At 36.5% G+C, this 17739-nt stretch overlaps 1 protein-coding gene across 3 annotated transcripts in view; it reads left to right on the forward strand.

Moving 5' to 3' along the window:
* Positions 1 to 17739, forward strand: part of RB1CC1 (RB1 inducible coiled-coil 1) — a 74519-nt gene that overhangs the window by 41138 nt on the left and 15642 nt on the right. For all 3 annotated transcript variants that reach the window (XM_084507405.1, XM_084507406.1, XM_084507407.1), the window contains 6 exons: positions 934 to 1120; positions 1201 to 1282; positions 2140 to 2201; positions 3185 to 3288; positions 5349 to 5475; positions 13045 to 14960. In XM_084507405.1, coding sequence (XP_084363531.1) covers positions 934 to 1120; positions 1201 to 1282; positions 2140 to 2201; positions 3185 to 3288; positions 5349 to 5475; positions 13045 to 14960 — 2478 coding nt within the window. The remainder of the gene's footprint in view (positions 1 to 933; positions 1121 to 1200; positions 1283 to 2139; positions 2202 to 3184; positions 3289 to 5348; positions 5476 to 13044; positions 14961 to 17739) is intronic.

A 17739-nucleotide genomic window follows, 5' to 3' on the forward strand; every position in this document is an offset into this window, starting at 1 on the left:
CATAATATTTTCCTCTAAGAATATTTACATACAGAAGCAGTTCTGTGTTTAACTACTGGTTAATTAGCTTAACTGATTCTTTTGAATCCACAAAATCCTCCTGGCTTTTGTAAGTTCAGCAGCATAACTGTTGTGTGGAAAAAGTACTTTTTTAGTAGTGTTACTACTACTAGTGTTGACTTCGTTGTATTTGTCGCTTTTACTTCACTTCTGTCAACGAAAATTTCTTTGTTACTGCAGGGGTGTAGCTCCATGTTATGACTTTGGAAAAGTTGCTGTAATGTTTCCACTCAGACACCAGTTTATCACCTTTTCAGTAGCTAAGCTGTGGTTTAATTATTATGGTGTCTGTTTGAAATTAGTATATTGACCAAGAAATACATGTGTATATTTTCAATAAGGTAATTGGATGTGTGGTTACATAAAATGAGAACTTGCATGTTAGCAGGGTGGTTATTTGTAGTGAGTGAGTAGATAGTGTGAACTTCTGGGCAGTCTTTAGATCTTCTCTTTGACAGTATCGCCACCCCTGCTATTTCTGGATAATGCTTTTCAATGTTTTTAAGACTTATAAACAAAGACTAGTGTCATATTTGCTCTGGCTGTACCGACTTCTTTGTTAATTCTTCTAGAGAAAATTACATTATTATTTTAAGGTTATGTAGGTTAAGAGTATTACTTACCAAAAACAATACCTTAAGTGTTGGTGAGCATTAATTTGAGTATTTATGTGGATTTTTTACTCTGAGAGGTTCATAGGGAAGACAACTACTGAATTCTGAATGACTTGGTACTTACAGATAGCCTGTTGTTGACCTGTGTAAAATAATATAATTGTTCCGTTGATCCAGAGATATTGCTAATTTTGGATAAATTCAAATGCAGAAGAGATGACTAAGTTGCTATCTTCTAAAGTGTAACCTGCTTTTGTAGGTGGTGTTGTTTTGTAATGCTTCATGCTGACCAAGATGGAGAGAAACTGCAAGCTTTGCTTCGTCTTGTAACAGAGCTGCTAGAAAGGGTCAAGGTTGTAGAGGCTCTCAGCACTGTTCCTCAAATGTACTGTCTAGCTGTTGTTGAGGTTGTAAGGAGAAAAATGTTCATAAAACACTACAGGGAGGTAAGTAAATGCAAAGGTTTGGTCTTGACAGTTTGTCAATGTATAAATTAACTACTAACTATGTATTTTTCTTTCTGTAGTGGGCTGGTGCTTTAATAAAAGATGGGAAACACCTATATGAAGCTGAAAGAGCAAAAAGAGAATCTTTTGGTAAACTGTTCAGTAAGTACTTTCTCTTCTGTGAATTCAAAGCTATGGTTTAGTATGTACTGTTGTCTTTAAAAGTAGCTAAAATATTTTAATTATGTTGTAATTTAAATACCTTCATGTTGTTTTTTGTTGCTTAAAAAGGGAACGTACGGTGTGCCAGGAGGTACTATTAGTAGCAAAGTTTGTTCATAAGTTATGTTATGATTTAACAAACTATTCCGTATAGATTACCCAAAATACTGTGAAAGTTCTAATTAGCTTAAAGCTTTCAAAAGAAAAAAATTCTGATTACTACTCTTAAATGCAGTTTCTGCTTGAACATGTACAAGCTTTAAATAGCACTTGTGAAACCATTACTGAATATTTGAGTATTGGTACAGCTTCATCTGTAGTTCTTCAGGAAAGACAAAAACTAAAGTTTCACGTATATAACACTTGACCAGAGGCTTAAAAAAAAAGTATGAAGTTTGATTAAAAAAAATAAATCAGAGAAACTGGATTTTTCTATTAAATCTGCATCCTATGTTCTAAATGAACTACTAAAATAAGAAAATTGAGTAAAAGGTTATCAAAATTTTGGGAAGGAGATTTGTAAGATTACAAAGAAGAAAATTTGAAAAACAACTTGAAGATTTTAAGAGGTAAGCACTAAGGGAACTATCTCAAATGGAGTGCGAAGTTGTATTTTTCATGGTGGGTTTTGCATGATGTTCCATGCAAAAAGTTTCACTTTTTGTTAAGAAATAGCATGGTTGGTAATACTTTCAAATTTAGTTCAGTTGTTAAACTCTTTCTCTTGAGGCAGTGTTTGTATGTTGCATTTATTTATTTTGCAGTTTAAATAACCACTTTTTTTTTTCTTTGCCCAGGGAAATCTTTTCTAAGGAATCGCTTGTTTAGAGGACTTGATTCCTGGCCTCCGTCATTTTGTGTATGTACTCGGCATCTTTGTTTCTTTCATATTTGTAAACAGTACTTTTGTAAATTAAACTAGGCTTAATTCATGTGATATGCCTGTCACATTGCTCTGACACAAAAGAAAGAGCTAGAAACTAGCACTTTTTTGCTATTTAAAGTGACCTATATTAATGTCGGTTCCTAACTTGCTTTGCAGTGGGAGAAGAAATGTCAGTTTGATACTCCTTTTTAACAAGGAGTCTCTGAAATTGAAACAAAAAAAAAAGCTGTTGATCGGAAAGCTGAAGCCAGGAGGGATAATTTACCCATGTAATCCAATATTTTGAATAATACGGCCATAAAATTAATCATGCTGCGAAAGCAAGTAAAAGGTTTTCGTGTTTTCCCGTAATTACTAGACGAGTGGAGCAGAGTTTTCATCTCTTCATTGGTTGATAACATGATGGTGAAAAAGTGTAGCTATAATCAAGCATTGTCTATTAAATTTAATTTCACGCAGACTGGTTAATTCAAGTAAAATCTATCTCTGATTCTAATGTTGCCATCTTATTTTGCCTTGTTTACTCTTTTCAGCTTCTATTTTGCAGCTTTTTTTTTTTTTTTGAAAAGATGCTGGGAAGAAATAAAAATTGTACTTGTCTTATTAAACACTGAACTGGATTGATAGTTAAATGTCTGTTTAGCAGCACAATAAGTAAAGTTTCAGTGCCATCTCTTAACTTCTTAAATCAGTAATGTTTACAAAGCTTGGTAATAGGGAGACAGTATTGATGACAGAGGCACTATGGATAATGACTGTAAATGTAAATTAACTTTTTAGGGTTGTTTGGGTGAGGGTGTGGCTGGACATGGTTCCCTTAAAAGGATACTGAATTCTTTTGTGAGATCAGTTTGTTAAACTTCTCCATTATGAATTAGGCTCCTTTTTTGAGTCATTCCTTAGTCATCTTGATATCACCTTCATAACAAAAATCAATTAATTTCTTCTTAATACAGACACGAAAACCTCGCAGATTTGACAGTGAGCTTCCAGATATCTCATTAAGTGACTTGCAGTTTTTGCAGTCATTTTGTCCTTCAGAAGTACAGCCGTTACTCAGGTAAATCACCTTTTTAAACTTTGTGCAATGTGGGGGTAGCTTCCCTTTCTGTCCTGCTTCCACCTCCAATTTATTTCGCATAAGGAACAGACAAGGATATTTTTTTAAACTGATATTCTTAAGCAATGCTCTTTTGCCCGCTTACTGCAGATGGATGTTACTTACATGCTTATACACAAGTTCAGATGACCTGAACACATGTATGCCCTATGTATTCTGTATGGAGATGTAGAGTATGTTGGACATTGCTCTAATAGTTAGTGAGCTTTCAATTTATATGTCTTAAACATGTTTAAAAAAAAAATGTACAAAATAGGCAGGAGCAAGTCCTGTGTAAGGTCCTGTCTAGGATGAGGTCTATCTATATCACCATAATCAGATGCTACAGGTATCTATCATCCTCTGTTCTAACAAACGTGGCTGTAGTTAAAGATTTTTCTCAGATTTCATTTTCTAGCTCCAACGCCATAATCCCACAAAGAATGGTAATATAAAAAGGAGTTGCTCCAGTGTCATTTGTCAGGTTCACCAACAGTACCAACCTGCAGCCTGTTACTGGTGCACGGTGCAGGAGCTGAATTGACTGTGTTTTTCACTTTTATGTTTACTGGCATTCTTGTTAATTCAGAAGTCCTGGAAATCCTCCTGGTGCTATGGCTGCTGACGTTAAACAATAAGTATAGTGAGCTTAGTGTGCTTGAGAGTGAATTTGCCATAGATCACAATGCAACTGATAAACCATTCTAATTTCCTCTTGTTACACTGTTAAGTTTGCTTCTGAGTCACTGTGGAGATAAAATGAAAACTATTATAATATGTATTGCTGATATTTGCTGTGAATTTTACACCCTTCCTAGTAAATCCAGACTGAGTTCAGGAATAACTTTGTTTTTCTATTGTCAGGAAATCATCAGTAACAAAACTGTTGTGGGTTACTGATGTAATGATAGAGCTTTCCACTTGATGGCAATAGAGGTGGAATTATGTCATGTTCACTCTGTTTCGTGTTTACATTTGGTGGCAATGTTGATGACAGTGGAGGACTTGTAACTTGAGTGGGCTGAGTACCCCACCTGGGTACACTCTGAACTTCAGAACAAACTTCAGAGCAGTGCTTTGTCTGGTATTTTTAATATCAAAAAACAAAACAATCGGCAAACTAGCAGTCTGAGACCTAGCACGGAATCCTCTCCTATCATCACCAGTCCCCTGAGCTGCATAATTAAAGGCTTCTGTTATGCTTTTATTTACTTAGTGTTTCAGTCTTCTCAACTGCTAAATTTAAGCAATTACTGAAATCTTAATTCTATAAAATTCACTAGATGCTACGTGCATCTACTACATAATATTTTTATCTAGTGTATATATACTATTATCTAGTATATTTGAATAGAGAATGCAAAATACAGTGAAATATAATCTGTTTTTATTATGTTGCTAGTCTAAATTAACTTCTGCTTCATGACTTCAGTGGAGTAATTCCAAACAAATAGCGTGGAGGTACAGGCTCTCAAGAAAAATGGAATAAATATTACTTTTATGGAGGTTTAGGAAACTTGCAATTGAAATCTTACAGTGCAAAACATGCAATGTGATCACAAAACATTATTCAGCCTTTTGATCTATCGTTGACAAAGAGTAATTGAGAATTAATTGTTGCTTCAAAGGAAGAGCTGGATTGGAGTGAATCCAAGAGAATAATCGAGTCATAAGTGCTTCAATTACACATCTAATCACCATCAATTCTCTTCTGTTAGTGTTGTTGTAACTCTAGGTACTAGTGGTAAATGTTTTCCTCAGAAGGAAAAACTCTGATATATTACTTCCCCATTACTGTGTTTACAGTTATTTAGTACTTAAGAGCTATTGAGTTCTTATTTTAAAGCACAAATACCAGGTGTTTCTGAGGATTTTCCATGTAAAATAGATGAAACGAAGAAAATATAAACTTTATACAGAAGGAAGTTCAGTCTTATTGAAATATCTATATAATATGTTAATATATTTGAATATTAGATGTAACAATAAGGGGGAAAAGGTAATCCTGTACTGTTTTTAAGGGTTCCCATACTATGCGACTTCGAACCTCTTCACCAGCATGTACGTGCTCTACATAACCTGGTAAAAGCAGCACAGAGTTTGGATGAAATGTCACAAACCATTACAGACCTGCTGAATGAACAAAAGGTATGTGCTTTTCTTTTTACCAAGAAAATAGAATACTGGAAAATAGTTGTATATCTTCATAATATTGCTTTAGCTGAAAGAAACTTTGTTGTTGCAGACATGATTAGCTTTTCTCATAACTGCATAGTAATTGTTTCCTTTCTGATGAGTAAAATGAGCCTATTTAGAAAGCAGTCTAAAGATACTAAACATTTACCAGATGTTTATATTTTACAGAAGTTTTAAAACTAGGAGAATAAATTAAAGAGTCTAATAGAATTATTCTGTTAATATTTTTCTGCCTTTTGTGAGCTTCTGTGTGTGCAATGTGTATGTTTTGCCTATGTTGCTTTAGCTTGTATTTAAGTTTGTTCTTTCTCTAGATACTTGCATTGCTTTTTAAGTCTTTCTGGCACAAACAGGTAAGGTAGAATTCAGAACCTTAACTGGTTGGCCCCATTAATCTGCATATTGATGTGTCATCTACTCCTTTTGTTGCAGTCCTGTTTCCTGGGGAAGTAATATGTGCAGTTCTTCTTTGAGTATAGAAGAAATAGATGGGAAAAACTTCTTCCTCATTTCACTCTACTGTTAAGCAGATACTTTGCCCTAGAAACTCTTCCTGTCAATCACTTTTGATTCTACACATTCTGCCTCTAACTTTCATAGTGTGCTAAATGGAGTCCTTTTTGCTTGTGACTGTAACCTGTCCTGTTGACTTCAAGCAAAAGTTTACACATCGCTTAAAGTTGACTGCTTCAGATTGGGCTTCTCTAGTAGTTGTATAGAATTTTTGCAGGACTCCATGGTATCTACAGTATGTGTTCAGATACATTGTGATGCTGACTAGAAGCAATTTTTGTATTGAGCCTGTTCTAGTCCAACTGAAATTTAAGGTATATGCTTCAAATAGGTTGTTACTATTTTATCTTCAAGATCATGTGCATGTTCAATTTTGAATTAGCAAATTCCTGCTTAAACTATATGGATGAAGTTCTCTTCTTTTTACTGCTTTGAAATCTGAACAAGAGATTTACTGGAAGTCTTCCATTTATATAAAGTCTGAGATCTGTGCTGTTCTTCATTCTGAAATATAAAAAACGGGATGCTATTTGTCAGCTTAGCTCTTTTCTATTTATGAAGATTGCTTTCTCTATGAGCAGCTGTTATGGACAAGAGGGTTAGGGCCTGATTGTATTAGAAAATGGAATGACTAGGAGTAGTATAACTTCTGTGAAGTCTGGGAGTTTTCTGAATATACTCTTTCACCACACCATGCTATGGTATGTAAAAGTCCACCCCCAACTTGGAGCATACTGAAATTTATCTCTTAAGAAACCAAGTCAGTGACGGGGGTTCTAGGGAATTCTTAATTACTGAAGTTTGCAGTGTCAGGATAGCGTAAAATAAATCAAGAGAGTAACTTTTAATCCAAGATGTACATAACAGTAGAACAAGAAACAGGAAAGGTGCCTTGTTCAGTCTTAATCATAGAATCATAGAATTGTTAAGGTTGGAAAAGACCTCTAAGATACCTGATCCAACTGTCCCCCTATCACCAATATCGCCCACTTAACCATGTCCCTAAGCACCACGTCCAACCTTTGCTTAAACACCCCCAGGGATGGTGACTGTACCACCTCCCCAGGCAACCCATCCCAATGCTTGACTACTATTTCTGAGAAATGTCTCCTAATTTCCAATCTGAACCTCCCCTGGCACAACTTGAGGCTGTTCTCTCTAGTCCTGTTACTAGTTCTATATGAGAAGAGGCCAACCCTGTGCTCCTCACTTCTTTTCAGATAGCTGTAGAGAGCAGTGAGGTCTGCCCTGAGCTGCCTCCTCTCCAGACTAAAAAACCTCAGTTCCCTCAGCCACTCCTCACAGGACTTGTGCTCCAGGCCCTTCACCAGTTTTGTAGCCCTTCTCTGGACACATTCCAGGGTCTCTGTACTTCTTTTACTGAGGGTCCCAAAACTGAACACAATACTGGAGATGCAGCCTCACCAGAGTAGAGCACAAGGGGACAATCACCTCCCTGGTCCTGCTGAATACGCTATTCCTGATACAAGCCAGGATGCTGTTGGCCACGTGGGCCAAGGTGCTCATGTTCAGGCAAGCATCATTCAGCACCCCCCAGATCCTTTTCCTCTGCAGAGCTTTTGAGCCACTCTGTCCCAAGCTCTAGCACTGCATGGTGGTGGTGTGGGCAAAGTGTAGGACCCGAAATTTAGCTATGTTGAACTTCATCCCATTGGCTTCTGCCCATTGACCTGTCCAAGTCCCTCTGCAGGGCGTTCCTACCCTCTGGCAGATCGACACTTCCCCACAACTTGGTGTCATCTGCAAACTTACTGAGGATGCCCTCAATTCCCTCATCCAAATCATCAATAAGTATAAAGAGGATGGACCCCAACACCGACCCCTGGAGAACACCGCTGGCAATTGGTCACCAGCTGGATTTCACTCCGTTCACCACCGCTCTCTGGGCCTGGCTGTCCACCCAGTTTCTAACCGAGCAAAGTGTGTACCTGTCTATGCCATGGGCTGCCAGCTTCTCCCAGAGCATGCTGTGAGACCATGTCAAAGGCCTTGCTGTAGTCTAGGTAGACTACGTCAACAGGCTTTCCCTCGCCCACCAGGTGGGTTACTTGGTCATAGAAAGGATAGTTTCTATTGCTCTGAAAGTCCACCTAAATATTGGTTCAGACTTTGTTTATCTGAGAAATTTGTATCTGTATCAGGCTTTACAAAAAATGCTTGCCAAATCAGGATCTGATCTATCCACATTTTTTTGCTATTCTGTGATCAGTTTGGATTCTTGGCTGACTCAAAAATGTCAAATGCCTAGACAGATTTGGATAATTCTCTCTTTCCTTTAAGTAAATTAAATTACACAGTCAGAGTTGGGCAACTCGTGATGTCATCTTGAAAATGCCCATCTCTGTATGTCATTTCAGTGATTCATTTGAACATCTTTTTAACTGAAGCAAATAGGTCTGTTGAAGGCATTTTTCTTTGTCAGTGTTCCTGTTATCATTTGGTAGAAGACTGGGCCCTTTCTCTGTGTCACTTTGTTTTGCAAATGATCTAGAAGTATTTTTTATTTGTTTTAAGTCACAGAGCATAATCAAGGAAAGGCTTGGGTTGGAAAGGACTTTAAAGATCACCTAGTTCCAACCTGGTCTTGAACATCTCCAGACGTGGCATCCACAGCTTCTCTTAGCAACCCATGCCAGTGCCTTACCACCCTCAGAATGAAGAATTTCCTCCTAACCTCTAATCTAAATCTCCCCTCTTTTAGTTTAAAACCATTTCCCTTTGCCCAGTCATTACCTACCCAAGCAAAAAGTTGTTCTCCATCTTTTTTATAAACCTTCTTTAAGTACTGAACCCCTCCCCGTTTAAGTACTGAAAGATCTCAGTGAGGTCACCCCGGAGCCTTCACTTCTGTACCCTGAACATCCTCAGCTCTCTCAACCTTTCTTCAGAGGTGCTTCAGCCCTCTGATCATCCTCATGGCCCTCCTCTCAACCTGCTCTAACAGATCTACATCCCTGATTGCATATGCTCTTTTGTTTTTGTTTAAAAATGATTGAGATAACATCAAAGTGTCCTCTTGTCCTCAATATTGCTAGGAATTTCTAACCACGAGCCAGCAATGTGCCCTTGTGGCCAAGAAGGCCAATGGTATCTTGGGGTGCATTTAGAAGAGTGTTGCCAGCAGGCCAAGGGAGATGATCCTCCCCCTCTGCTCAGCCCTGGTGAGGCCACACCTGGAGTATCATGTCCAGTTCTGGGCTCCCCAGTACAAGAGGGACATAGGACTGCAGGAGTGAGTTCGGAGGAGGGTTACAAGGATGATTAGAGGACTGGAGCAGCTGTTGTATGAGGACAGGCTGAAAGAACTGGGCCTGTTTAGCCTGGAAAAGAGAGGACTGAGGACAGACCTCATTAATTTATATAAATATCCGAGGGGAGAGTGTCAAGAGGATGGAGCTGGTGTCTTTCCAGTTTTGTGCAGTGACAGAATTGAGAGGCAGTGGACACAAACTGAAGCACAAGAAGTTCCAGCTGAATATGAGAGGGCACCTCTTCACTGTGAGGGTGACAGAGCACCAGAACAGGTTGCCCAGAGTCCACAGGTTGTGGACTCTTCTTCCCTGGAGATACTCAAAAACCCACCTGTATGCCATCCACACAGGTGGCAGGCAGGAGGAGCCTGGTTCTTCAAGTTGAACTGTGATAGTTTTTCAGGCTTCTCGATAGTGCAGCAGTTCAGCTTTTTCTGGGGCAGGTGGGAGTTCAGCTTCTGTGGCTGATGCAGGAGGATCCTCTTTTGATAGCTGCTTTAGGAAGGAGAAGAAATATGTGTCTGCAGCCAAGTGAACAAAGAGTAAGTTAGAGGGAATCCAGTAACTGATCAGGGATGCTAATAACATATTCTAAGTGTCCCCTTAATTCTTATCAATCCAGCTTTGATGAACATGAATAATATGCATTTTTATCTGAGGTTTCTTTTTTTTTTTTTTTTTTTTTTTTTAGTATTACATCAAAGTATTTAAAGAACAATGTTGTTTGTTTTTAATTTGTTGCTATTTTGAAATATGTTTTCCTTTTGCTTTCTGCTTTTTCTGTTTCATTTAGTGGTCTCACAAAGATTGCTGTGTCCTTTCATTTCTATAATACAAAGTTTAATCTGATTAATGATTGGGTTAAAGATACCGAGGAGAAAGTTAAGGTTCCCATAGCAGTGAGGTAAGAGGATTAAGGTGTCTTCTCCGTGGTTAGCAGGTAATTAACATGTGCAATCCTGTGGTGATAAGAGGTCCTAATGTAAGAGAAGGCTTTTCAAATGAGATTATGTATATAGCATTTGTTCTAGTTGAATTCAAAATTTATCACCATTTGTAATCCTTTGAAGAGTTGCACAACTCCTTGCCTATGATTTTATCTACTGATATAACTAGAACAAGGCATGTAATCTAGTAACACCTCAGAGCATTAAAATTACTTCTGCTTTCTAGTTTTCCTTGTTTGCTCTGGACTTTTTTCTTTGTTGTCACAGAAATTACAGCATATGACACATGCATGCATTACTGTGTATGCTTTGTAAATGGACTATGTAGCAGGCATCAAGTTCTCAGGGAAATAAGCAGTGGTAAACAAAATCTTCCATGTAGTTTCAGTTCTTCAAAATGTGAGGTTTTACTCTTCACTAGGAAATCTAGTGATTCAGCTAGAGTTCCACCTCAGTTCACAGCAGCCACTGCAGAGACATCTGATTCGTTACAGCCTGGGTTTCCCTCAGAACTGTATTTAAAAAAAAAAAAAAAAAAAAAAAAAACGCAAGTTCACTTCAGCATATTGCTCTACACAATGAAAAGTTGTGGTTTATTTTCCTCTTCTTTATGCTGTATTCTTACTCTGAGCCTTCTAATATGATCCTCCAGGAGTGCCAAAAGTTGATACCGCCTTTCCTTTGTATGTGGCTTTCTGTAGGACTTTCTAATATTTGATCTTCAAAGTCATTTTTTACGTGCTTACTTACATCTGTGATGCTAGCTTTCATTACTGTTAAAGCTCTGGTTTATTGATATTAAGTGCTTGTCAGTTAAAGCATGTGGTTTGAGTCCAGGCATTTACCAACATAGAGAGTATCTTTCAACATTTCTTTTTCTCAATTTTCTTAGATAAACAGCAAGCTGAAATTAATCACAAGGGAGGAAACATATTGAAATCTGAACTGATAGTATCTTTAACAAAAGGAACGGTTCCATTTATGTTTTTTCTCTCTTGTATCTTGTATTCATTTTTGATGGCTGAAGACAGTATTTTGAATAACAACATAAAGCTTTTTGCAGTGGATTTTGGTCATCAAATTTAAAATCATTGTATGATTTACTTTCGTAGAAATGAAAAGGCAAATCGAGGTAAGATACATATGCAGCTTGCCTGTTTAGGTGAGTGTCACAACTGGAAATAGATTATTCCTGAATCTTAGTTTAGCATTCATTTCTTACTCACATTAGTCATGCTACATTTCCTTGAAGAAAGTGTTTACCTCATACTGAGAAGGATAAGGTACCTTTTTGGGTAGCAGCTATTTGTAAAAAGATTGAGAAAATAAAAAATTAGGTATTTATGCAACAGCAGTCTGGTGTCTGCCACTTTTGTCTGGTTTTGGTTTCTGTTGCTGACCATTTATTGCCCTGCTCTACTAACTTGTCATTTAAGTAGTTGAGTTAGATAACAGAAGTTTCTTCAGTAAAAACTAATATACTGGAGGAGACTAGACACTATTTAAATGCATGGAGACAGCATGTAGGTTTTGGAAAAGAGGCATGCACAGGATCATTAGCTGGAGGAGGTTGTTGGCTTTCTGGAACTGAGCATCATTCTGAAAGATGTCCTTCAACTGAATTCACTTAAAGTATATTTTCCATGGCAGTAAATATAGAAAAGCATTTACAGTTCTGAAATTTAGTGTAACATCTGTAAGATATCTTTGAAATTGCTTAAGATTTGTTTTCAAACACTGTGCATGAACATACACTTCACAGTAGAGTTTGCAGAATTTGAACTCTTTCTTTATAATTCTCATAGTACTGAACAAGAGGTAATAGTGATGAGATTTAAACATGTTATCTAATCCCAATTAATTGGAAAATTGATGAGAGGTAAACTTCAGCCTTTTAAATATCAAAAGCACTGTGATCAGAGTTTTTTGGAAATAACTCCATAAAGATGAAGAAGCTTGCATAATATTTGTGCTGGGTTACAAGCTGCTGTTACTCAGGGGTGATTGTGGAGAGGTATTCTAATCCTTAGCCTTTCAGTTGAAGACTGAGTTGTTTGGAGTTACAGAATCAAGTTTAGTGCTATCCGGTGTCTCTAGGCAAAAAGACAAAAATTGATGTTGGTAGTAACATGGAAAAATAAATCCACACCAACTGCAATGTCCTGACTTCTGAAAAGTAAGAATTTTTGCTTTTAATAAGAATGTACACTTTATTATATTAGTAGTCTTTTACACTTGCACTTAATGATCTCTGAAGCAGGACAATTCTCTTTGCATGTTTTTGATACTTGCATTAGAAGACAACAGTTTTGTCATTATAAAGTTTTTTGTAAATCTTTTTAATTTAATATTAATTAATAGTATCTGAATTAAACTAAATTTTAACAGTATTAACAAGAATAAATTAGAAATATCTTAACAAAATTATTAATGCAAAACAAATTCAGCAGATTGTTGGAAAACAAAGGGTGTCTATTTCTGACTGGTAGCTTCATTTTTTCATCCAAAGTTGTTCCAGACTTTTCAAAGACAATTGTATGTGATTTCTGTAGGATTTTTATATAGCTGGACATTTAATATTTGTTTGAGCAATTGTTGAAAATAATTAAAACAAAGTACCACTTGCAATTTCTGCAATTTTTAGTTAAACTGCAGTCTTAGTTATTTTGGATTGTTACAGGTAAAGCTGACTTCATTGTAGTTTTTCCTGGAAATTATTGATCAATTTAAAATATTTGTCAACACTTCTGCCAATCTCTAAACACTTTTTTGTGTTCTTTAAATTCTAGGCCTCCAATAGTCAAGCATCGCCACAATCTGCTACTACACCAAGGATGGAAAGTACAACAGGAACCACAATTGCTACCTCTTCAAAAACTCCTCCATCACTCAGTCTTCAGGGTCCCCTGTGTCCTCCTGTGTGTCCCCCAGCTCCATTAGAGGAATTGTCACCAGACAGCATTGATGCTCACACATTTGATTTTGAAACTATTGCCCATCCGAACCTGGAGCAAGCTCTTAAACAAGGATCATTAGACTTGGATTCATTAGCAGAAAGTCCAGAATCTGACTTTATGTCAGCGGTAAATGAATTTGTAATAGAAGAAAATCCAGTATCTCCTAATGTAATAAGTGATCCACAAAGTCCTGAAATGATGGTGGAATCTCTTTATTCTTCAGTTATCAATGCAATAGACAGTAGACGCATGCAAGACACAAATTCTTGTGTAAAGGACGTTTCAGTAGAAAATGCATCGCTCAGTGTTCGCATGGAGAAGTGTAGGGTTATTGCTCAAGATTCAAAGGTACATTTAAGAGGCATAAAAGAAGATCTTTGCCACTTTAGAACACTTGTACAAAGAGAACAGTGTGACTTTTCTAATTCTTTAAAATGCACTTCATTAGAAATATTAAATACTATTGAGAAGGTAAAACTTTCACTTGAAAAAACACTAAAAGATAAACATCAAAAAGAACTGCAATCTTTGAAAAGTGAATATGAAACTAAAATTAATAAATTACTGGAGGATGGTGAAGAAAGCCAAAAAAAGATTACAAAGTTGAAAGGTGACTTGTTAGGCCTAGAGGAAGTACTTCAGAATAAAAATGATGAATTCGCAATGGTGAAAAATGAAAAAGAAGCTGTAGTTTGCCTTCAGAATGAAAAAGATCAGAAATTACATGAATTAAAATGCCAAATGGAGACACAAAATTGTGAAATTAAGAAACTGAGACAGTCACGTGAGACTGTTCTGGAAGACTTGAAAAAACTTCATGTTGAAAGTGATGAAAGACTACAACTCCTGAGGGCAGAACTCCAGAGTTTAGAACAAAGCCATTTGAAAGAACTGGAAAACAACCTACAAGCTAGACATTTACAGGAATTTGAGAAAGTGCTAGCTGAGCACAAGGACTGTTTAGATAAATTAAAAAAAGAGAACCAGCATAGACTTGAACAAATGCAGGAATCTCATGCAGCAGTTGTACAAGAGAAACAACAACAGGTAGAAGAGTTAAAACTCAAAGTTTCAGATCTATCTGATATAAGGTGCAAATTAGAAGTTGAACTTGCCCTGAAAGAAGCAGAAACGGATGAAATGAAGCTTCTCTTGGAAGAAAGCAGGAACCAGCAACAAGAGACCTTAAAATCTCAGATTGATAAGGAAACTGAAAGCTTAAAAAAAGAGATTGATAAATTAAACAGTAAGATACAAAACAGCAGTGATGAATATCAAGTGGGCTTATCAGAACTGAGAACTCTAATGACAATTGAGAAAGATCAGTGCATTTCTGAGCTGGTAGACAGATATGAAGAAGAATCAAATTTGCTTAGAACTGAACTAAACAAAGTAACAGTTCTGCATCAAAAAACTTGTGAAGCAGAAAAAAGACTTTCAGAGCAAATAACAGAACTGCAAAGTAAGTTAGAGTTGGAAGTGAATGCCTTAGAAAAGGAAAAAACGGAAAAAATGGCACTCTGTGAGCAGCGGGAAAAATATGAAGCTATTATCCATACGCTTAAGGAAGAGAAAGAACTGTTAGTATCTAACCAAGAGCAAGACAGGCAGTTGCTCATTCAGAAACTCAATTCTGAAAAAGAGGACGCAGTGCAAACTGCTTGTAAAGAGTTTGAATTACAGAGAGAAGCTGCTGAAAAAGGGCTTTTGGAAAAAATAGAACAACTTGAGATGCAAGTAAATCGGAGGTACTGTAAGAATTAAGTTGCTGTGTTGTCTTAGTATTCTAAAGTAATTAATCTGGTTTGTTCATGATGCAGTATGCAGTAGGTAAAATTTCTACATGTTTGTAGCAGTGTTTGTCTGATTTGTTTTTTATTCAGGTTTCAAGTTATTTCTGTTTTATAAGTAATGATGTTCCTGTGTCTGCATTTAGTATAAAAGACCGTAATATACTTTATACAGTAATGATTTTCAGACAGCAATGAAGATTTTTATTTCAGTCTTGTAATGCTCTGTTGAAGGAGCACTTCCACAGTTGCTTGAAATTCATGATTCAATGGTCTCATCAGCCTCTCCTCTCCTGTCCTTTGCTCTTGCACTAGCACTGTATAAGGTTGAAGTGGATGGCTTTTAGGCTAGTAACTTTCTTATGTTGGTTAATTGTACGCTCATGGTGGTGCTAATGCTGCCATGAAAAAATGTGTGACAATACATGGTCAAATGAAAACTGGACTGTAGCTGCCTTGTTTCTAGGGTCTGCCATTTGAGCTTTATAATGAAACGTTATTGGGCAACGTCATTTTAAAGGCCATCCTAGCATAATTGTTTTTCCTTGTTCATTTTTGCAGTATTTTTCCAATTGGGGAAAAAAAATTCTTGCCATAAAAACCTAGAGTTACTTCTCCTGACTTCCTATTTCTAATCTACCTCCTAGTTCATAATGCCCGTCAGAGTAGACATTTGTATATTATATAATGGAAATACTAGACTTTTTCTATGCAACTATGGCTTAGATACAATATTCTAATTTGAAATGCTAGAATTTGTTTTTAATCTCCCTGTAGAGTCTTGGAGCTCCGAAGATAATTCTTATTTATATCATCGTACCTAGAGCAAAAAGCTTCAGCTGGGTATTATACATCAAGTATGTGAGATGTGAAGAGTGATAAAATGGGCACATAAAAAGAACAGTGCAGAACTCAAACACAAACTTATTAAGTTGGCATTCACCTTTTAAATATCAATGTAATGTTTTTTAAAAATAAAAATGGGGAGAGTTTATACAGAGAATCCAGTACACAGCTTGCTTCCGTGGTGTAAAGAAATGTAAACATCCACATCACTTGAAATATCCACTTCATCCCCATTACCTAAGGATTTTGATATGCTAATGTATCTGTCGTTGTGTTATCACTGTCTGCTTTTTGTGTATCTGTGTACAAAAAAAGGTCAAAATGAAGGTGTGCTTCCTGCGTTAAGATTCAGTGATTGGGATACAATTAAATTAAAACTCCTGTCTTTAAATATTCTCTAAATTTAAGGAAATGTGCTGGAATTAGAAGGGAAAAAATGAATAAATCAAGCACTGTGTTCTTTTCCTTTTGTTTGTATTAATGCATGTAGACACGATATGATGCATATGACTCAACAGGAAAAAGATACAGCTATGTCATCAGACTTTTTTTTTTAAAAAAAAAGAAAGACCAACATTTAAATTTGAACTGAACACAGCTGTGTGCATTGCTATACAAACTGGATAAAATGGAGAGCAATATATTTCAAAGAAATATTATCTGCTTCAGTCTGAAGACATGCTAGTAGTTTGTTATGAGTTCTATCAAGTAATTGTAATTTTCAAAGTGTGATGTTAAAATACGGCCACTCTATGCCTTTAATCTGCTGTTAGGCTTTTTCTCTAGGAATAAAGACACAACGTGTTTCATCTCCAGAGGGCACATATGTTATGTGAATATGTCTTACTATTTCAAAGTCACTGCCTAGCTGTTTGGTTTTGAAGTTCCTAAGACCCAAGCTGTGTCAGTAACTTGAGTTGACTTGTTATCCTGTCTCAGTTGTTCTTTAGTCATTAACTTGTAACAGTGGAAAACAACCTTTATTTGGCACGTGCTTGTCAAATAAGTGCCTTTTTCTGCAAGATCAATCTTATGCTAGCATTCCAGAAGTCACTGAGAGGGACTTCTGTTGTTGAATTTGATCTGAGCGTTGCACTGGTACCAGGAACTTCATTTTTTGAACTTTCATGAAATCTAACAAAAATATTTAGAAGCTAGAAAGGAATGTTTGTGGCCCATGCATTACTAACACGTGAAAACTGATGTATTTTGTTTATAAAGTGCCTGGAGTTCAAGTCGTCATGATTAGGAGAGAGAATAGATGCGCAAAGCATTTGTAATTGTTTAATTTTTCTTTTGTATGTAGTATGTGCCCAATTTGATTAACAGAGATTAATTGAACAATGCAATTTTTGTAATTACTGTCATTAAGCAATTTGTTTTGCTAAAAGATGTATAACTTTGAAAAAATGTTAAAAGCGTAGTAGGGCTTCTGACTGGTTTTAAAACTCAATTACGAATTTGGTATCTTCCAGCCTTGGGATTTTCCAGCTCAGTGGTGAAGCTTTTCCATAAAGCATGCATGTTGTATCTCACAGATAGTTTTAATTTATTTAAAAAATGAGCTGAAATTTAATCCAGCACAAAGAAAGCTTTCTCTGTGGCATAAAAAAAGACTTGCCTGGGTGCTTCACAACTTGCTTTGTTTTCCTGCTCATTTTCCTTCTGACTTAAGGAATCGCAAAAGGTTGTTTTGCCACTGTGTGCACTTAGTTCTTTCAGGGCCTTTGTATTTACAACTTCTAACAGGCTTTCAGAGCACTTAGATACTACACCATAGTTTGTACTTTCAGTGTATGCCCATGTGGTAGAGGAGTGGCAGTATTCCTAAGTATGTCCTTTGTCATCTTAAATTAGAGTAGTACAGTGTTTATTTGCAAGAGGAGTCCTT

This window comes from Aythya ferina, assembly GCF_964211825.1.
Source record: "Aythya ferina genome assembly, chromosome: 2".
Taxonomy (NCBI): domain Eukaryota; kingdom Metazoa; phylum Chordata; class Aves; order Anseriformes; family Anatidae; genus Aythya; species Aythya ferina.